This window comes from Poecilia reticulata, chromosome 9, assembly GCF_904066995.2.
Source record: "Poecilia reticulata chromosome 9, P_reticulata-male-v2, whole genome shotgun sequence".
Classification (NCBI taxonomy): domain Eukaryota; kingdom Metazoa; phylum Chordata; class Actinopteri; order Cyprinodontiformes; family Poeciliidae; genus Poecilia; species Poecilia reticulata.
Window position 1 is genome coordinate 10159813 of NC_088838.1, and position 22683 is coordinate 10182495.

Consider the following 22683-nt stretch of genomic DNA (forward strand, 5'->3'; position numbering starts at 1 on the left):
TTAACATTGTATGTAATAAATTGGATATTAAAACCTAAGCAACATTAAGAAATAAAGAAAATAGATTATAGCACCTCAGAAGCTCAGTTAATCAGGCCTATTTCTATAACTTAAGAACACAGCAGCCATGATTTGGAGATTGAAACTGCACAAGAAAACCTTGTAAAGCAAATTACAGTCTTCACTGCATGTAAAATATCAGCGGTCCTTTGCAAGTGTTCAGAATGGCCTACTTTCTCTATTGTCTCATTTCTAACTTTTCAGATTTCTTGGACGATCTGCCCTGGACTCGGTAACCTGATTATGACGGACAAAACTACCAAACAAAACAAGGCTTTTTGCCTAAGTACTTCACTGACAGTCAACTTTGTTAAAGCGTCAGTAAAACTTTGGATTGAAACATAGAAAAAAAGAATGCTTTTAATTTGAATTAAAACATCTTACATCTTTGGTCACCAAAATTAAGTAGGTTGCATGCTGGATGCATTGTTTATTTGCTCTGTGACATCAATTAATGATGGCATGTTGCAAAAATGGTCAATATGTTACTTCAACAACCATTATAGGAATAATATTTGTAGTGTTGACGGACATATTTTTCTTGCCAGCTTCAATCTTAACAGATTATAGTTATTGTGATATATATGACATTGCACCCAGTAATAATGATACAACATCCTGAATGAGTCGACATTCTTGCTCTCTTGGAGTAATTTTGGTAGGCCGATCACTTTTTTGGCAAAGTCCCTAAGCCTTGCAAAAAGTATCAAATGTTACACATGTTTCCTTTGAAGGTTTAATGATTCTCTTGTGGAGTTTTCTGGAGCCTTAAAAAATGACTTTGGAACCCTTTCCAGACAAAAACAAATTGCTGAATTTCTTTAGATCGGGGCATGATTTGTTGTTTCTTGAAATCTTTTGGACTACTTCAGGATGTCAGTCAGGTTCTATTATAGCGATTCCTTAATTTTGTTAGCCTGGTGGTGGATAGCAAAATTGAAACAAGCTTTAAAAAAAGTGATTAATTACAGTTAATTCAACAAGAAAGTAATTACTTTCTAAAAACGGCCACATCAGACGTTTGGGTAGCTTTTTCCCCCACTGCAAATATTAAATAATAATTTCTTATTTACTCAGGTTGTCGCTGTGTCCACTGAAATTTCTTTGTTGATTTGATTTGATGTTGGTACCAAGGATCAGAAAACTGCAAAGAGGCCAATAATTCCTTACAGTACTGTAAATAATCCACTGACCCTGAACAAATGCTGTGGGCTGCCCATGTTGTATTTGTGCATGCAGTGTTACAGTAAACACACTTTTTGACTCTGAGAGGCCGTCATGATTCATCCCATCATGACTGACTGCATCTCTGCGGTGAGAGGGTGCGCGGGGTGAGCTTATCATCCGTCTCCTCATTCCATGCCCTGTAGCAGACAGTCTTCAAACACCGGTGTGGCCATCACTGACACACCTTAATTGCTCCACGGGAAGCGTATAGGAAGATGCAGCAAGCACACATCTAATCATCATATTAAAAGGAAGCTTCAGGTGAGATTCTCTTGCTCTCAAAAAAAAAAAAAAGAAAAAGTGTAACCTTTCTGGCTACAGCGTTTTCAGGATAAGGTGAGCCGGCTGCGATAGCCTATCCAATATCAGAAACTAATGAGGCAGAAAGAGGAGCCAGAGCAGACAGACACTATCATTTCAGCTTCATGCTTTTTCAGAAGATAAGCTTTGTCAGAGGTCAGATAGTGTGTGATAGTTTGACCAATTTCTAGAACCATTTCTGGCAGCGGCTTTCGATTTGATGGCAGCTCGGATTGTTGACTGTGGCGAACGAGCAGCAGGCGTCGTGCTTGCTCCTCACAGGGGAAATCTCTTTTGGGCTGCTCGGAGTTGAACCGCCGAGCGCTCTTACTCCCGGTGAGAAGATTGCTCTCATGTTTTATTGAACGATGCCCCCAGCGCCTCTCATCCATGACAATCTGATTCTATGAAGGCCCACCTCCTGACCTTAATGTGCAACCAATAGGGTGTTGCATTTCACTTGGGCTGACCCCTGAATCATCGTCATCAGCCTCATGGAACCTTTGGATAGTATTTATGGGCCGCCTTCAGACTGGATTAATATATTTGCTTCCCTCCTGCTTGTATCTGACTGTCCTTGCCCATGAATAACCCGCGGGTCATTATTACGTTTCTTGAATTCATTAGATCATACACAAGGCTAGATGGCGTCCTATCCGTCCCCTCTTAGCTCTAAAGCACTCATACTAGCTATAGATGTGGCCCCTTGAAATTGAATATGTTGGACTGAATGGATTCTAATTTGAGTTTGAGTTGAGCTGGATTATAACTGGTCTCAAAACTTCGACTGAACTTATCTACCTTTTAAAGCGATTTGGCCACAAGTCTAGTGTAGTTTTAGCGAATGTGTTACATTTGGGTCAAGGCTTTTTCATCTTGCCAGCCGCTGCCCGTCGGACCTCTGCAGCTGTCCGTCAAGCTGCATTTTAGAGGCGATTTAATCCACCGACGCTGCCACGGAGTCAGTGATGCTGCCACATAAAACAAGCTAAGTCCTCTATTATCTGTTTTATCCCTCAACCTTTATGGAGTTTTAGAGAAGGAGCGGAGAATCTATTTTCTGAGGTGTTCTTTAACTGATAAATCAAAGAAAATCTACTCTCCCCAATTTTTATGTAGAGGTCAAAAATGGAGTCATAAAACCTCTAGAAAGCTACCTAATATGGAGAGCTCACTAAGCAACAGGGTCATTTTTATAATTGTATTTGAGGCGCAGGTAACTGGAAAGGACATTTATTAACATATTTACAAATTTTTTGGTTATTTTTTAAAACCATAAAGCACTAGGTTTGCACTTGTAAAAGAGTTAAATAATATACAATGACACTGTTAGTCAAAGCATGTACTTTTCTGATTGATAGGTTGGAAAGTGGGTGAGATTGTCTGGTGTGCTAATTTGGTTGCTTCTTAACAAATTGGGACTCGTTTGTCTCTTGACAGTTACAAATGTGCACAAAAATCACATGTGGGGTTCCCCAAGGCTCCATTCTCAGGTTACTTTTATTTATTAACTGCATGCCCCCCCACCCCACAGCTTAGATTATTGAGTACTACAACATCTGCTACCATACACATGACACATACACTCCAGTTTAAGAAAGGGTCAGACAGAAGTAATGAGATCAAACCTTATCTGCAGTCAATAAGGAATAACTCTGCAGAGCATGCTAGACATTACAGTTTTATTAGTTATGAACTCTTAGTTACATTTCAAAAGCCAAATAAAGTCTATGTTTAAATGTGCCTTACTCATTGTCAGAACTGATTTCCTGAGAAGCTGCAGAATATATCGAGTCACAATTGCCATCCAAATATTAATGTTTGTGATGTTGCTACCACAAAGGGTTGAAAGTAATTTTTGGTAAGCTGTATTATTTTATTTACCACGCATTCAAACTCTGCATAGCAATGACATATTTGGTGAACTGGAGGGAATCTAACTTGATTCCTACAGTACGTACAGTATCTTTTTACTGGTCTTGATCTAAAGCTTACAGAGAATGCTGTTTATATTGGAAATATTAATATGAATATGATGAAAAATGGAGGAAAGAGCCAGAAAATTTAAGTTTTTCACCATCACAACATTCAGCAATAGTACTGCAATTGTTGCATGTTTCCCTGACAACGTGCAGCTCTAGTTTTCTGTCAAAACAGAACAAAAATTAGTTTGTTCTATTTTCAGTACTGTAAATATTGTAATAATGTCCATACAGCTCTCTACACTAAAAGGGGGAAAAAAACACACAGCTTTTCGTCTTCTAAATGGTTTCTGCCACCATCCAGACCACCACTAGGAAAATAGATTACATCACAGCAGTCCATAAATTACAGCACAGACTCCACTGATTTTAAAATGTTTTTAGATCTATTTTACACATAGCTTCTTGGTAGTCATCATGTTGACCCCTTAAGTCAGAGACCTACACATTCAGTGTTCCCAGAAACAAAACCATAAAAGAGGAAGCAGCATTTAGTTTCTGAAGCAAACTCCCCAAAAACCTGAATGAACAGAAATAGAGTTGGCTTCTTCAAATCATGGCTGACACATTATTTTCTAAGTCATTTTTTATCATGCTTTACATTTCATGCAGTACTTCTGATGTGATTCTTGTCTTTAATATATATTTGACTGTTTTCATGTTTTTTTTCTAAAAAACTTTAGGAATTACCTTGTGCATGAATGGTGCTGGACACATAAACTTGCCTTGCCTCACACAATGTGTGCGACAATGTAGTCCCGATCAATGTTAACACGCATATCTATCTTGTCCTTCAGCATAATTCTGCCTGTTAATATGCTCAGACTGGCTAATTAACCCTAATTATCACACAGAGAACAGCTCAGGCTAATGAGAATGTGTTTGTTTCTATTTTTTTTAATCTGAAAAGGCATGAAAAATTCAAATGAATCCACTGAGACTGATAAAAGGGAAAGATTTGAGTATTGATGAATAATTCATTGTGTTAATTAAATTTTTTTTGTAAATGTAAACAAAAGTTAAAACAGTGTCACTCCAGCTTTGGTCAAACTTTGGATGACTGTTTTCTGATTTTATCGTAACACTTCATACAGCTATCTCTTTGATTCTTACTATTTTTTTCTTCTTTTTTTCACATTACATTTCCTTAGAGGAAATGATTGATCTGTTTAATAAAACCGTTTTTTTTGCTTTGCACAAAATGACTCTTGTACAAAAGATATATTTATATACGAATATGAAAATCACCTGAGAAACTTTTCCTCTGGCTATAAAAAGAAATAACCCTTTAGATGTCACATTTCATTCTTTTCAATGATTATTGTTCACTTTCTTCTGAAAGAAACGTCAATGACTTGTCTTTTTGAAATGTCTGCGCCGTTTCATCGGACAAATAAGGAAACCCTAGAAGGAAGAAACATTTGGATCCTTGAGAGAAAAGTGCCTTTGACTGAGCAACTAAACATCTGTCTTAGGGTTTTTCTGCTAGTCTCAAGAAGCAGCTCCCCACAGGGGAGGTGGCATAACATTTTTTCTGCTGAACGAGCCTTTTGCTGCTTTGCTTTCACTTAACCACTGTTTGAAGGATGAACAGAAACACGAAAATGGGCTGAGAAAGTTTGATGACACTTCCAGGCAGTTGGGCATTTATGCGAAATGCATGTTTCTCAACGTAATCGATGTTATTTCTTCACTCGAACAGTGAAACGACTCCAAATTGCATGCTGACGTGTTGCCGTCGCCCCTGTGCAGATATCTGCTGGTGAGATGCAAGACTGAAAACGCAGAAACTTATTTATCCCTGAAGGGATTTTTAAATGATTTGTTGTAATTTTTTCGGAAGTAGTCGTGCATATTTCTGTGTTTTTACTATTGGCTCTGGAACTAATTGCCCCCTTGGGGATGATAAAGATTCTTAAGCTTGAATTGAAGTCAACATATTGTGCCTTGCGAAGATAAAATATTTAAATGAAAATCTGAAAAGTGGGACGTCTCTATTCGGTCTCCATTACTTTGAAACCCCCCCAACAATTCTAAATCGTGCGCAGTGTTCACAAATTCAATGTCCCTGTGAAGGAGTTTTAATTTTATTAGTCTGGTCAAAATATAAACATCATAAAGTGCTTCACAATAAACCAACAGCCCAAGAGTCAACAATACATAAAAAGCAGTAATTAGCGGAAAAGCAGATAAAAATATATGATTTTAACAAGGTTTAAAAAAAAAAAATCCAGAGTCCGAAGGAAGTCAGTTGCAGAAGCATTGGTTATTCAAACAAGCCAATTGAGGCACAATTGAGGCACAATTGAGGCATCTAAATTGTGTGCTAGAGGTAAGTCTATAAATAAACAGTAAATAATTATAATGTTATTAGAAATACTTCTCAGAGAAGGGACTTTAATAGACCAATCAATCAATCAATCAATCAAATTTTATTTGTATAGCACATTTCAGCAGCAAGGCATTTCAAAGTGCTTTACATAATTAAAATAAAAACAGAAATAAACAGTGAGAAAGAGAGAAAATTAAAAAAATATATAAAAATAAAAAAAAAAACAAATTCCCTACCAGAGGACGCCGCCGTCCACACAGAATTAAACTAACTTATAGTTAGAGGAGTCTGCCTCCCGCGGACTTAACTGGTTCCATTCCATTTCCATTCCACTTTAATTTCATCGTTTTCCACCCTCATTTTCACTTCTTCCCCATACATAAAAAAAGAAGAAAAAAAAAAAAAAAATTTAAAACATTAAAGACATAAAACATGGAAGACATCAAACCCGCACTCTAACCCTAATTTAGCCATAGCACTCTAAAACAGGTGGGTTTTAAGTTGAGGCACCCAGTGTTCAGCTGTTTTACAGTTTTCTGGAAGTTTGTTCCAATCTGTGGTGCGTGAAAACTGAATGCTGCTTCTCCTCGTCTGGTTCTGGTTCTGGGGATGCAGAGCAGACCAGAACCAGAAGATCTGAGGGGTCTAGACGGTTGGTACAGTAATAACAGATCTTTAATGTATTGTGGTGCTAAACCGTTCAGTGATTTATAAACTAACATCAGTATTTTAAAGTCTATTCTCTGAGCTACAGGGAGCCAGTGTAGGGACTTTAAAACTGGTGTTATGTGCTCTATCTTCCTGGTTTTAGTGAGAACCCGAGCAGCAGCATTCTGGATCAGCGCTTAGCTGATCTCTGGATTGACCTCAAGTAACAGGGAAATGATGAAGATGAGCAACAGGTGTGGCGATGCCTTCAGAGAGAACACTGGCTCCCCCTACAGGACAGAAATGATCTAGGCACCGTCTCCTACCAGATCCTCACAGTATCTGAATTTTCACTGAGCTCAAGCCACAGCATGAAAACGAGGACTTCAAACCTGTCAAAGCATGGCTACCAACAGGTAACAGTTATAAGGGAATGAAGTGGCCAAAACCTTTGTTCCACCACTAAGTGTGGAACAAAAGTAACAGCTGGAGCCACACCATGTCCGCTGTGGCAGCAACATGCTGCAGGGATTTTCTTTACCAGGGAAGCTTTCCACTTAATGGGAGTAAATACAGGTCAAGACTGGAGGGAAATGATGTTATCTAGTAGTAAAGCTATGCTAAGCTCACACCTAGACTTACAATGGAATAGTTTAGTGCAAAGCTGTGTCGCACATCACATTGTGGGGAAATGTGTCAGGCAGAATTTGACCAATTAAAAAAAAAAAGGAAACCAATCGTCTTGTTCCTTCAACATCACAATTGTGCACCATTTCATGTTGGTATAACACATCCCAACCTAATAAAATATATCTACATTTGTTCTTGCAATATGTGGTATGTGAAAAGACTAAGGTTGAAACGTAGCAAAAGGAGGAAAAAGAATTGTGCTGAGGATACTCTCCGGACACGTACGTCTTTCTAAACAATTCGTAAGAAATTCTGTAACTTGTCGAGGCATTCAAACCTCAATGCAATCATGAATGAGCGTCAAATTTCAAGTAAAGCCTTCAGTTGAGTAACCCTGTATGCGTGCTTGTATACCAACATCAGAGTGTGGCTTTTGCTGGCACTGCAAAAGCTCGTCCTGCCCACACTGGTGTTCCCGACTTCTCTGTTGTGGTTGTGCTGGGATTACGGCAGGGGATTAGCAGGGTACTGGCAGCGCCCATCAATGGGACAGAAATGACAGTTCCCATCATGCATTCTCCCCCCCCTCTTCTCCGACCTCCTTTCGCCACTTCGCAAACTTAAAGCGCCACAAACAGCAGATTACACGAGCTCAACTGCAGAGGAAGAAGTCAAACATCTCACAGTGGAGATTAGGCTAAACAAACTTGTCTTCCTCTGCTTAGCACCATTCAGCCCATACACAGAGAGCCGTCTCCCATGTCCCAGTTTGGACGAGATTAGGAAACTCTGTCCTTCTTCAAAATAATTAAAAAAAAGTATCAGAATTTCCACCCCATATTACTGGCAGTTTTGATATATATATATATATATATATATATATATATATATATATATATATATATATATATATATATATATATATTTTTTTTTTTTTTTAGGCAAATGATGCATATTAATACTTCAAATGAATACCTAGCACAAACATCCAGAGATCAGAATCACTTGTGTTGACAAGCTCAATGCATGTTTTGGTGCAGATCTTGGTAAAATTGGTCCAGGGCTTAGTTTACGTGCTTCCAGGACCTCGGGCAATAACAAGAGATCAAGCTTTTATGTATGTTTGAACCATCTGTGCCCTTGTTTGTTCAGGTCTTTGCTCTGAACCTTTTAAATTTTCCATACTTGGTATTAATGTTTTTATCGAAAAGCAGCTTGCAGCTCAGACTGTGCCCGAATGTAATGGATGGGGTTAAAAAAATTAAAATAAAAAATATATTCAATTTCCCTTCCAAATTTCACACACTGAAAAATGACTTTGTATCTCATGCAATAAGGTCAACCACATGTCAGAAAAATAGTTTTTTTCCTGTCTGATATATCCAGTTTTATTTGGAGTAAAATGTCATGGAAAAATATGCATTTCATCATTACAGCTGGATATTTGGGGCAGAATCAAAAATACATTTTTTTTTTGAAAGGTAAAAAGACCAGATCATTTTCGCCGGCTTGCAGATCAACACATGGATGCTTGCAGGTCCCATTAACTTGCTACTATGTTGTGCAGGGGTTTTGCAGTGTGTAGTACATTCCTGTACGCAGTAAAAGGCTTCATAATCTCGTCCTTTCTGGTTCCTTCCATCAAAACCTTCATGTACCATCAAGCTACATCAGCAAGAGAAAAAACATGTCGGTTTGCTTTTAATTAACGAGCGACAATTTCTTGATAATAAAATCCTTTATCCGCATCAAAATAAGTGATACAAGTGTTAAAACTCAACATGATGTCAGTCGGTCTAATTAAACAACCACAGCTGATTTGAAAAGGTGTTAATAAATCTGGTGACAAATACGAGAAATGTTAGTATTAGCTCAAAATAGCTCTGAGTCTACAAGCGTCAAAACAGCAGAAGGTGTGTAGGAGCTATCTTTCATAGCATAGCTTCTTTTCAAATATTTTAACATGACCCCTCCACCCACACAGGAAGCGTTGGAATAAATGTGTTATTTATTCTTGTTAGATCATCCATATTTCAGGTGACATTTCCTAAGGAGGAAATTGTAATTTTGAAGGCGTTAATGTCTCTCCCTAGCGAAGTTCTTACAAACCACATCTTCCTCTGCTGCTGTCTTGGCCATCTCATGCTAATGCTACTGCTAAGGGTAACAAACAAGAATTTCACTAAAATTAAGAGAGTTTGACTGGTCAGTCTTTCTTTATACTGTATATTCTAGGCTTAATTTAATAAAAGCATTTACTTAAAAGTTTTTGGGTGTTTGTGGTTCTACTTTCTGTTATATCAAAATAAAGCAAGGACAGTAAATCATGGCTACAAAAAGACACGAAAGAAAAAGTGTTGGAAAAAAGATTTTCTGTTCCGAGAACATTTTAATTTGTCATTAAACATTTAGTTCAGAAAAATGACAAAAACTGCCCATTCTTGGACTGGATCCAGGAGCCTCAGGTGGCTCCGGGGCCACACTTAGGAATCCACTTCAATATGCAGAAAAAGAACAAAATGAAGGAAATGAAAGTCCTCTCACTACGGACTTCTATAGTGAGAGGACTAAAAAAAAGTATGTTAAATGTGTGACAGTTGAAAACCTTTTTCAGTTTTATTGCTGAAAACAATTGAAGCAGGTGCATAAATTCTTATGTTACAAAATACACAGTATTTTTTCATTTATTGTTAATAAAACACATCAAAGCACATGCTACGTTAATTCTCTGCTGAATTTATGTACCAGCTCAGTTAAATAGTGGTACTTTTACACCGCAAACAGCATCAATCTATTTTGCCTTTATCTATTTTTAAGTACAGTTTTTTTTTTACTCTTCTGACATTTGTTGCATAAATATGACATAGCATTATCATTTCTGTTGTACAGTACCTTCTAAACCGGACCTCAGAAGTCCACTCTTGTTGTTACACGACTCCAAATGCGGCGCCAGCTCCAAGTCTGCCAACCGCTGTAAAAACATCACTGCTGCCTGTCTGGGTATGTGGTGGTCTCTCCAGCATGAACGACAATAAACCTTCCTCTATTTCGCCTTTGTGAAAAATGTTTTTCAGATGAACAACAGTTTCCAAGTTACAATCACAAACCGAAGGACAAACAAACCTTCAACTGATGATTTAACTTTTCCCCCAAATGTGCTGCAGAACTTCTGAAAATTAAGCCATGTGTATACTAATTATTAGCAAACACTGACATTTGGAGAAATCCATCCTTCCGGGCAAACATTGACACCACAGTCATGTTCCTGAAGGAAACGTGACGCTACAGGCAGCTACAAAGCAGCTTAGCCTATAGCTCAGGGACTAAAACTAAGAAGCAAACAGGCGCGCTTTGTCTAAAAGGTAACAAAATCCAGCCTTGGGGACCCTTCAAGGGCGGGTTTTGATTTGAAGACCGCTCAAGAAGATTTTCAACAACCCCCCAGCCGATATTTCGTAAAAAACAATTTCGACGTCTACATTCCTGTTGACGTGGAAGCTGTTAGCCGTTTCACTTTGTCTTCTGTTTTGATAAGGTCACATAAATTCAAGGTTACTAATTCATGAGAAGAAAAGTAAGAAAAAAACATCCTGATTAGAAGGTAAATAGTCATTTATTCAATTACAAATGAGCTGATTTATGTCCTCGTAGAGCAGAAATCGTAGCACGGAGCAGGTGAGGAGGACCTCAGAGCTGCAGTGAAGACGTGCTTAAGGAGGAGACAGAGATGCACACACAAGCTAGTCAGCATTTTGTTCAATGTCATTCCGAGGCTATGCAAATTTAAGATAATCTTTTCACTGGGTTTGAAACGAAAATGAGACTGGAAACATTAAAGCGTTTGTGGAAGCGCGTGTGGCTAAATGCTCCTCGGCAGAAGTTACCTCGATCTGTCACACAGAAGGATGATGTACACTGAAAACACATTCCCTCCCTCCTGGCACTCGCATTTATCTCTCGGTTTATGACCACTCTTCCCCCCACGCTGGCACATTTCTGCCGTGACATCCATCTATTTCAGCATCCTGACTCGCATATCCGGGGGCCCGTCTTGTCTCGCCGTCCTTAAGATGTTCAGGACGCATCCGTGATAGATTCAACCATATGCTTTCTCTTCATTTGGAAGCTGAGAGTGACAAGGCGAAGGTCAGCAGCATCCTTTTTTTTTTTCTTTCCTTTTTCTTTTGTCCTGTAAAATGATGTGTGGGTACGGTTGGTAACTTTTGAGAAGAATTTATTTTTGTGTGTAGCATTAGATAATTAGATAATGTAAAAAAGAGCATTCCTGTGACTTTTTAAGATAAACCAATAAATCAACCATCCGGCTGCCATAGCTCTGCATCTAGATTTGAAAGTTTAACTGCAGCACCAAAGTGTACATACCTCTTGAATGTTTTTACATAATTCCCTAAAATTGTGTGGCTGTAACGTGATAAAACATTGAAAAAAGGAATAAATATTTTTAAAAAGGCACTCCGTTTCCTCCTGCGTCACTGTTATTATTTTTTTTTTTTGGTTCTAACCCACCTTCAGAGTACAGCTCACAGTGCAGTTGCATTTCCCTGTGTGTGAGGAGCAGGTAAATAGCAGAGGATCTAAATCATCCCACGGCGGCACCGCAGCGCATGGAGCAACCCCAGCACACAGATGCTTCTGCTTATCACTGCGCTGCAGTGATGGAGAAGCTCAAATGTGCTCTCAGCTGTAGCTCATGGCAGCCTGCGTCCGTCTCCAGATAACTCCCAGCTGCTAGTTATGAGCTCTGTTCATTGATATGTTGCCTAATCCTCTTTATTTGTTAATAAAGCCCCAGTGCGTTTGCAGCAACAGGTCTGCGAGCCTCACGTGAGAGAGCAAGCGACTAACTTATAACTGAGTGATACAAGTCAGAGCATGGACCATGTTCAACCACTGAGGTAAAGGTGTTTTCATTCCCCTCCTTCTGAAACATGCATTTTCCCATCCTGAAATGTGTTCGCTAAACCCAAACAGATGTGTGTAGAAAATGTCTGATAAGTTTAAATTCTGCTCATCAAATGAGCCCATATGAAGGAGGAATCTATGAAGGAGGAATCTCGTTCCTCATCTTCAGCTGTAACTGAAAGTTGTTCACACGTGTCATGTAAAATCCTCTTCACCATTAGAGGGCACTAAAAATCCACATGAAGCTTTCACAACATTTCCTGCCCTTCAGAAGAAACTATTAGGGTTTTTTTCTACAAGAAAATCCTGTGGAAGGTTTTAAGATAAGAGACTTATTATTAGTTTGTTACTTTTTTTTTAAAGAGAAGTGGCAATAATAATGACTAATGCCCAAATGAACAGTACAGAAATATGAGTCATATTTTTTCCAAAGACTGGCAAAAACTGCATCTCTTTGAATAGCAACATTAATTTGATTATTTTTGGTGATATGAATCAGCTTTGTGAATGTTAGGAAATATTTAAGAGTTAGATTAAGTGGGCCAATTCAGCAAGAGATGAATGACTGTTTTTTTTTTGTTTTTTTTAAATAGCTTATTTTATTTTTTCAAAGTAAGTTTTAATCCTCAAAAGTGGAAGAAAACCGGGTTTATGCTCTAGATAGTGAGCCTTCTGCAAAATATTGTTGATTAACTCTCAAAGTACCAATACACCAAACCTAAACTGATTTGTTATGATTACTAAAACGTTATTCTTGCTAAAGAACTTTTTTAAATGTTGCTGTTATGCGTCCTTACAGAGTCAGTGTAAGGTTTAATGGAAACTGAAACAGAACGTGATTTGGAGTTCCACTTTCATCACCCACCAGTCACCACAGCAGCACTAATATCTTGTATGTTCTTTTGCTTATTGTTTACAGAGCATAGTCTATTCTACACTGACACTGGTGTCCATTAGTTTGGAGTTAGGATGATGTTATTGGTCAGGATGCAGTCAGTCAGAGTAAAATAGCAAAAATTAGCCGCCATTTATACATCTTGACATCTGTGCATATGACAACTGTCTCAAGTCCAACAATATGGGAGTCATGAGGGTCTGGTCTAAAAGGGAACCAGAAGCAGAATAAATGAATACAAACAAATTCATCATATAATTGTGCACAACATTTCAGCATTTTTACGGCCATTTATCTCTAAGGTTCATGAAAGTTAAAAACAAATGCGTGAATATGAAAAAGAATTAGGCAGATGGGGGAAATTTGGAGTTTTTAGGCTTTTAGCCTTGGTTTTCCTGTGTCTGATGGCATTATGTGTTTGTAGATGAACTGGGACGGTTAGGAGCAGATGAGTGCCACACAAAAATGGTTCCCTGTGAAAGAAGACAAACAAATATGTTGGAACTCTTCACAGCTTGATGACTAACGAATGAATATTAATTTATGAATAATAATTTTCTTTTAAATTAATATTCATAAGCAGCTGGCAAATTTATATTAGTCCCCCCCAACCCCCCATAAACCCCTGTTACACCCCACACCTCAGGCGCCACAGTTAGTGACGCTGACGTGATTAACCATCATCAGACATTCAAAATCGAGAAGCAACGTTTGATCAAGTCTCCCATCATCAGATTAAAATCCCGTGCAGGGTTAATCTGCTCGTTGCCTCCTGAGAGGATGAGCAGTGACACATGATGACTTTAGTGCTCTGAAAGGGTTGCGCACAAGACAGCCCCGCGATCTGCGTTGAGCTCCGCAGAGTCCCGTGAGCGGCGGGACACCGGGAGTCAAACACTGATCAACACGGACCTTTCCCTCCGCCGCAGCGCTCGCTTCGCTTGCATCCAGCATCCCCCTCCCCCACAACCCACCCGCCAAAGTCTCTCCGGGCTCGTTACGCACGGCTTTTACGCACAGTCCATGAGCGGAACTTGACTCGCGCTCCGCGTTTTCACCGACGCGCGCGGACCACGCTACAACTTCCCACTCCCACAGGTGTGATGGTGTCGAGCCAGCGAACTGAAGGGATGAGCGAGCCGGTCCGCTCCGCGTTCTGCTGAAAGGGGAAAAGTCCAACCAGCACGGACGATGGAAAGTAGTTGCCTGCAGCCGCGAGCCGCGCCGCGTGCCAAAATGAGCTTTAACCGGCAAAGCTGGATGATCCTATTGTTGGTGTTTGCAACTATATCAGCGGTACTCACACAAGGTAAGCGAGCGGAGAGTGACCATATGCTGCATTTTAGCCATTTTTTAATATTAAGCGAGCGATATGTCCCAGTGCGGAGAAAGTCTTTTGGAGCATCTTGGGACAGTACTTAATGGTAATAAAGAAAAACAAAAACAAAAAAACGAAGCTACTTGATATCTCCGTTGCATGTTTCTTGTTAGAGGGCTGGCTCCCTCTCAGCTAAATCATGATTAAAGCAGCTTTCTCTGAAGGTCTGAATAATAAATAAACGTCCCCCATTTACACCACAAACTTTCATCTCGCTCTTCAGTAATACAGCGTTGCAGCAATCCTAAACTGAGCATAATTACGTGTCTCACTTGCGGCAAAGAATTGTCACAGTAGTGAGGAGTGAATTAAATATTTAGGATGAAATCAGCGACTTGATGGGGTTGTATAAAAATTTGAACCGTGCCTTCATACGCTCGGTACATTGTCTCTGCTTTGATGTCAACCAGGAACCCTTTCCCCCCCCCAACACACTCAGTGAAGCAAGCACAGAGACATACACTTATACCCTCAACTTAATCAAGAAAAAAATGGAGTTAAAAAAAAAAAAAAGCAAAGGCAATATATGTGAAGCGTGGAAAGTGCTTCTCAGATGGCCATTTCCTGGGAGTGCAGGCAGACTGACTTTTAATAGGATGACAAAAGCTGAGAAATTGGGATAAATCTGATTTTTCAAAGCAGCTTTAAGAGTTTCATTGGAAATAACAATCCCAACCAATCACTACGCAAGCTTAAGCCTCCCTCAATCTATCTGCCTTTTCTCTCTCCCTCTCTTCTCTTATCCTTCCATGACTCCTCACATGCCACAAGATCTCTACATGTTTGAACATTGTCATGCATTTGTCAGACCTTAAAGCTGTGAAGGTGCTGCGATGCGTTTCCAAGGGTTATCAGTTAGACTTAGCCCAACCCGTTGGCACGTAATTTGGTGGTGGTTAAAATGTCACAATGACAAATGGGGACAGTTTTTTTTTGTTGCCTGTTTCTAATTATGTTTTTTTTTTTTTATACTTAATGAGCTTCAAGTCTGAGGTTGGAAGCCCTTCTTGCCATTATCTCCTTTGCTCCTCCCTCCTGTCAGGACTCATCTTGGCCACTTGAAAATGTTACTTAATTTTGGGCCAGATGCATTGGTGAATATTAGGTTTTTTTCTACACCTTACTCCTCAGACAAGTAGTGTTGGTTGCAGGAGATGTCACTGATGAAGTGTTCAATCTAGCTGATTTATTGCAAACAGACAACCAGACAGCTGAATATGTTGTGAAAAAACACAGAATTAACTGTACATATGAGTAGATTAGTGCACATTGATCCATTATATGGTGTTGGAACAAGGCCTGTCACAATGACAAATTTAGCAGGTCAATAAATTGTCCCAGAAGTTATTGCTATAACTTCTGGTATTGTTTTTTTCTTTTTTTTTGTATTGTTGTTTTGAGACCGTGTTCAAGTAACATGATGGTAATGGCAGAAAAATGCAAGAAAAGCCTCTCAAAAATCAATATGCTTCGATTTCTAACAAACATTTTACACTGGAACTGGAAGATATTTTAAGTATCAAAAGCCACAGAAACAACAAATAGAACGAATTAAGATGTTTCTGTAAACAAAATTGTCCTTCAAAAGAAAAATGACTGAAGACTTTTGTCGTCCAACTTTTGGCAGAAAATCACGGATATGGAAATTATTGAGCTCGTTTTAATTTATTGTACGATTAACCAATTTATTGCAACAGGCGTAAATGGAAACTTGCCATTTGAACTGGAAAATGATTCGACATCATGCTAAAGGCCCACATCATGATGCTGCCAGCAGGGACCTATAGGCCTATGGACAGAACAATGCTTTAATCTACATAATATTGTATTACATCCCTGATTAGTCTGAAATCTATATGCCCTTGTGCCTCTACCATACATAAGCTTGAACAAATCTCTTTCCGCTGCAGATTGCCCCTGAAAAATGTAACTTTCAATTAACTTATTACAGGACTTTTGCCAAATTAACAAGTGTTAAGTGTGTGTCCCAAGTGGGTGCTTAAATGTTGTGCCAACGCCAGTACATATTTTTTGTACTTAAGGGCCTCTTCTTCGGCAAACTGTCAGAAGCTCATAAAAAAAAGCTGCCATGCTCCGTTAAAGATAGCTGCTCTGCAAAGGCGAGCCAGTCAACGGACGCAAAAACTCACCACTAAAACTTGATAAAAGATGCCCACCAGTGTCACAGGTGTATAATTAGTTCTAGTAGTAACATCTGGGCCTTCGCCAGCGCTTTTTTAATTCCAACATATTGATATCGAGCGAATCGCCTCATATGCGACCGACATTTGATCTCCAAAAGCACCTGTAACAGCAGTAGAAAAGGAAAAACCAGATCTTTTCATCTCACCATTTACTAATTAGAATGCAGACACCCATTGCCTTCTGCAAAGCTGTTGGGATGGCAGAGTTGTTTTGCACATATGGTGAAAGCCATCAGTGCACATTAGGATTCACCGAGGATTTTCAGGCTTTAAGCATTTAATGGAAAGACAAAGATTGATTAAAACTCTGGGAGAAATGCTTTAAGACAAACACACTGAGCAGATGCAGAAACTAAAAATCTACAGGGAAAAGACTGTTCATTAGATATTGTTTTATCCAAGGTTAAAAAAAGAAAGAAAGAAAGAAAGAAGGAAACAAACCCACTGATCAAACTTTAACTTTTGCATTTTAATAACATAAAAATATTCCTCTTTATGAATTAAAGTAATTATTTATGCTCAGAGATGAGATGTAATCCACATCACAGCTTTGTTTCATGTGGAGTTTCAGTGAATAATTTAAAAACATTATGCGCTGGAATGTTAGATTATTCCTAGGTTTTGTATAATTTATATGAACAACTGTTTTTCCATGGAGGAATGTTTACGAGAAACAAATTGAATGATTTGCAAAGCAAGAGGTGAATGCATGCGTTCTTACTTTCAGCACTTTTTTATGTTAAAACAGTTAAAATTACACATGGAGTTTGTTGAAGTTGCTTGGTTTCCTGGCGCGGCAGGAAGCTAAGATTTGAGTCCGCACGTTTTTTGCTGAGGCCGATGTTGCTAAAGACGCTAAACGTGAGTCTGCGTTATCCATTCCAAAACCAAGTTTTTTTTTATCTGGGATCGTTGCACAGTTCAAACGCTGAACAGTTTTCAAGTTCAACCACATAGCTGTTGATTCAATGTGGAGGTGAACAAGTGAACATTGTTCCTCCTTCAAAATCTCATGCACGTTGCGAGGAGCTAGCAGAAGGAGCTAATATGCAAACAAAGCACAAGGCTCAACATGGCAGCAGAAGAAATAACTGAAAAACTTTTATTCCTGGAGCATGGGCAGCAAACTGGAGGAACTAGAGAAAACTAGGGAGCTTATATACTGAAGAAAGAGAGAGAGAAAAAGAGAGAGAGAGAGAGAATGACCTTGGATCCAGGTGAGCTTTATAAGGGGAATGTTGAACAGCTGTGTGAGGAGAGTGCTGAGGGAAGGAGACTAATAAACATGAAAAAACACAAAGAAGAACAAGCCTAATAATGGAGAATAAATTACATGCACAATCAGAAGAAAAGAATAAATAAGAAGCTAAAAACAAAACACAGAGGGATGAGCTGATGAGGAAAAACTTAACAAACATAAACGCTAACTAAAACACAAACATCAGTGGACTACGACATAGTTGACAAATGGCACAGTGGTTTTAGATTTTAATGCCTCGTGTTGGTTTTATTCAAGCATATTTAATGCCTTTGTGACCAAGTAGCTCTTTTTTTGTTATGCGTGATGAGGCATTTGCCTTGTCTGTATGGCGACAGCAACACTCTACTTGGAATTAAAATTTCACATTTGGAATTGGTTTAATTTTTGATCAGCACCCTTCGATAATGTAAAAAAAAAAAAAAAAAAAACGTCCACTTTGGACACTCCTGCTGGTGTTTCTTGGTCGTCCTTGAGCATCCAAACCAGTTTCATCCAAAGGTAGCAGGTCAGAGTCAGATTGTTGGAAACTTGACAAAACTGGGAGTTCCAACACGACATTGATCCGAAACACACATTAAAGCTTCTTTTCAAAGAAGTAATAAAGTCGATTTATCTAAACCTTGTCAAATTTTATACATTTCTTACACAAAAAAAAAAAATTATCACAACACAAATCTTCAATAAAGTGAATAAAGTAATCGTTTCTGGCTGGTCTTTTAAAATGCACCTGGCATGATGTAATAAAGCAGAAGTTCATTACAACCGTCTGTAGAGACAGTTGGGAGCGTCAGCACTGATGTTAACCAACTTGGCTGAGGAGCAGGAGCAGCTCAGGAGGAGAAAATCTGAGAGGCTCAAACAGCTGGAATAGTTGGTGCCGCAGAGTTGCTTATGTTTCCCTCCTGAGAGCAAAACTATCTCTTTTGGAGAAAAATCTTCTCAGATTGCTTGACAGATATGTGAAATTTTGGCAATGAACAGTTCATCTCCGACTCAGAGCCTGCCATTTTTAAGTAGTTCTCAAAAAAAAGAAGAAAAAAAAAACCTGGAACGAACAGACTAAGGTATACAAAAGAGCCCTCCTTTAGATTTCATGGTACATATATATGCATATAGATATATAAAGACTAAGATTACATGAGGGTAACAAAACCGAGCCGAAGAGATGATCAAACGCGCAGCGTTTTGTAACCTAATCAGAGCTACAGAGGTTTCCCTGCTTTTCAGATAAAGTAAGCTAGTTTATATTTACTCCAAGTGGAGCTTCTGCCAGCTCTGGTTTCAAACGGCACATCTGTCACTGTGGCCCCTGGTAGGATAAGCTTCAGCAGCCCAGATTCAGGCTCCAGTCTCCTCCTCGCACGGCACGGCGCGGCGCCCACTCAGCGAACATGAATGACACTCATGTCTGTGTGGGCAAGGAAGGAGGGAAGAAAGAAAGAAAAAAAAGAAAAGAAAAGCTGCTGGCTTCTTCTGAGGGCTGCTAGCTTGAAATGACTGTGACATGTAGAGTGAAGTCAGCGCAGTGTGAACGGTCCGGGCCAGCTTGACAGGCTTTTTAGCTGGAGTGGATGAACAAAGATGAAAAGCGGATGAGATGGATAGATGATAGAGAGACTCATCAAATGCCAGCAGCCATGAGGGGACATGACGAATGATTCTGCTTTAAACCTTCCGAACTGGAGGCACAACAATCAATAATTCAGGGATAAACACAAGTTATGTGACATCTCTTCGTATTTCACAAATGCGCGGGGCGCAAATTTTGTTGGAGATTTGATCTTTTTGACGATTTGCGGCCGCGTGTCGATTCGTAGGAACGCGTTTGATTCCCTGTCGGATGTGATTTTATGTGCTGTGAGAGACTCAGTGTTGGTTTTTCTTGACTTAATCAGATGTTGGATTTTATTATTACCAACTAGAAGAACGCAATTTAGTTTTGGGCCTGCTTTTGTATTTTTTTTACAGTTCTGTTTAAAAAGACATTCAAAAGAGATTAAAATAAAATGACCTTTGAATCAAAAGACAAAAAAAAAACTTTCAGTAAAGATCAGATAATATTCATTCTGCTGCTCTCATGCTCACATGAAAAAGCCCAGAAATAACTTCTTTTTGTATTGTCTGAATGTTGTTAACACATGGAAATCAGAGAAAAATACCACACTAAATGTAAGGTTAAAAAAGCATTCTAAACTGTAATGTTATATTCAACCTTCCGATATTAAAAATAGGACTTAACAATAATGTAGTTGCACAATAATAATTATAATTGCATAATAACTTACTGACATAGTACTCCTTTTGTCAGATTGTGATCCTGAAAAGCAAATGGTAGGTTATAATGACAGGCAGCGAAAAAAATAACGATTCAAAATGACATAATTATACTGTTTGGAATTGACTGAAACTACATTCTTGTGTTATGCAAGAAAAGTTTGTTTCCAAGCTTTGTTAAAAGAAATTGATGCTTTCAGAAGTTTGAAAGAAAAAACTGCAGCCAAGATCCTGATCATTTCATTCAACGCTGCTCAAACATCAAAAATAAAAAGAATGGTGTTGTTCCCATCCTGCACCTTTAAATATTCAGCTCACGAAAACAACCAGAAAGAAACAATAAGCTTGTTCAGACTGTGGGTGACACCAATTAGAAATAAATAGATCATTACTTTTTTTACTAAAATATACTAAAATAACAACAAAACAAATTAAGGTGTCCATTTAATGAATTCATAACGTTTACAAATACATTAATCCACATTTTTTCCACCTTCTCTGCCTGATTTCATCTTGTGGAAAAAGTTCAGTGACGTCCGATCAGGTTTGATAGTTCCAAACTCGTCTCTTCTCTAACTTGACTTTAACGACTCAGTAGCAGTTTTTTGACTCTTTGTTTGGTTGAATCTAACTGAGCTCCTACCCAAACCCAGCATTTGGATTGTAGGCACACTTTTTCTGCACAAAAAAAATAAAATAAAAAAATCTGAATGCTGCAACTAACCTAGAACTGATGGGAAAGTGTAGCTTTCTTGCAATGTGCTTTCTGTTCGTTGATGCATTATCGATCTTCACTATCTCGCATTGTGAAATCTTGTGTCTGTGAATTAGCCCAAATCTCCAAAAGTTACATCATCCCATGATCGTAGTAGAACAAAGCGTCCGATGGGTGACGAGGTAATTTATCTCACCCGTACGAAGTGAACTTCTTAATAACTTATAAGAAAACTGTGTTGAAAAAATAAAATTCAATTTCCATTTGTAATATTCTACGGACTCCCCTGTTTTTTTATTGCTGTGCCTTTTTCTGTGCCACACCTATCTGTTTAAGAGACGGAGTAAAAGATAATCATCCAGGTGCACTTTCCCATAAATCACACACAAACAGCTCTGCCTCTGTTCAGTGGTTCAATACCGTGGTCGCTCGGTGACTATTAAAAATTTCATTATGATATTGATGTTTTTGAATGGAACGCATAAACTTCTACTAGTAATATTGTTTGCCATTCTTGGTAAGAGAAAAGGGGAAAGCTTAAGGTTTAAGGTTAATCTCAGAATCCTTTTTAATTCTTTGATGCCCTACTCAGCTGATAGGCTGTCCTTCAATGGCCCCTGGGTTAAAGTAGGCTATAGCAGTTTATTACCAAATGTACATGCAGGCAGGGAAGGGTTTCTTTGGCTATACGTCTTTCCAAACAGTACAGCGTATTTTTGTTTTATTTTATTTTAGTAAATTGTAAGTTACTGTTCTTTATCTTCCAGATCCAAACAGCAAGGAACTCACTGATACTAAGAGTCCAGTGCCTTTCCCTGTCTTCCTGCCGGTCAACTATGAGGTACGGGACGCCGACTACCTCTTCCTTAAGGAGGCTGGGCAGGACTTCATGAGGAACTCCAGCATGCAGAGTCACACGCAGCCCTTCGTTCTCTTAAGAGCCAGCCGCCAGCCAGCTGTCAACGCCAGCTATGGCCCCGTGTCCACAGAGAGACTGGTGCCTCTGGATCTGGTGCAGTCGGTGCAGCTCTTCAACGCCCCAGATGTCTTCACATTCAACTGGAAAATCCAGGCCTTCGTGCTGACGCCTCGGGTTTTCTCCTCCAAACCCAAAGTCCGGGTGCTCTTCTACGTCGCAGGGAGGGATTGGGCCAGAAGCGAGGGCGCCTTGGACGAGCTACCATGTGTGACGGTTTATGCTTTCTGGCAAACGCAGGAGGTGAGGGGTTCTTGCGCCATAGGAGGCGAGAGGGGAACTTGCATGGCCGAGCTTCTGCCTGAGCCGGGGTGGTTTGCTGCGGGGTCGGAGGGCACCGGCAGGGAAAGGCAGGATCCATCTGCTGGGAACTCGGTGGAGCTGTACTACCAGGCTCGGCCCAGGGTCAACGGGAAGTGCTTTTCTGTGAACGGAAGCCGGTGGAGCAGCTCGGCGCCGCCGGCCGAGTACGTTCCCGTGACTCCCATGCAGAGGATCGGAAGCGTGCAGCTCCTGCAGATTCCCAAGGGGATGGCCACTCTGTCCCGCCTCAAGCTCGGGAACGCCATCGTCATCCGGACGTCGTCCAAACCTCTGAAAAAGACCGACATCGCCACCTTCTACATACTGATGGCCAGCTCTGCTCAGCTGACTAACTTCACTCTCAGGTACGGCCGCGTCTGTTGTTGCTTCGAGTGCCACTGCACGAAAAAGATAGAAACCAGAGACTTTTTTCCCACTCACAGTATTAGTCATCTTCTCTAATTCTTGCACTAATCCACCGGCATCAAAAATAAGGCCATGTCAGGAGCACAGAGATATAACGTGGATTATGGCATTTCTCTGAAAATATCACAGTGGTTTTTCAGTGAAGGGAG

General features: G+C 39.5%; 1 protein-coding gene across 2 annotated transcripts in view; it reads left to right on the forward strand.

The window, feature by feature from the left end:
- The first annotated feature begins 13694 nt into the window (after nucleotides 1-13694).
- LOC103469653 (transmembrane protein 132D) overlaps nucleotides 13695-22683 on the forward strand; it is a 40831-nt gene continuing 31842 nt past the window's right edge. For both annotated transcript variants that reach the window (XM_008417451.3, XM_017306460.2), the window contains exons 1-2: nucleotides 13695-14306; nucleotides 21597-22473. In XM_008417451.3, the coding sequence (XP_008415673.1) occupies nucleotides 14189-14306; nucleotides 21597-22473 (995 nt within the window). In that variant the 5' untranslated portion in view covers nucleotides 13695-14188. The remainder of the gene's footprint in view (nucleotides 14307-21596; nucleotides 22474-22683) is intronic.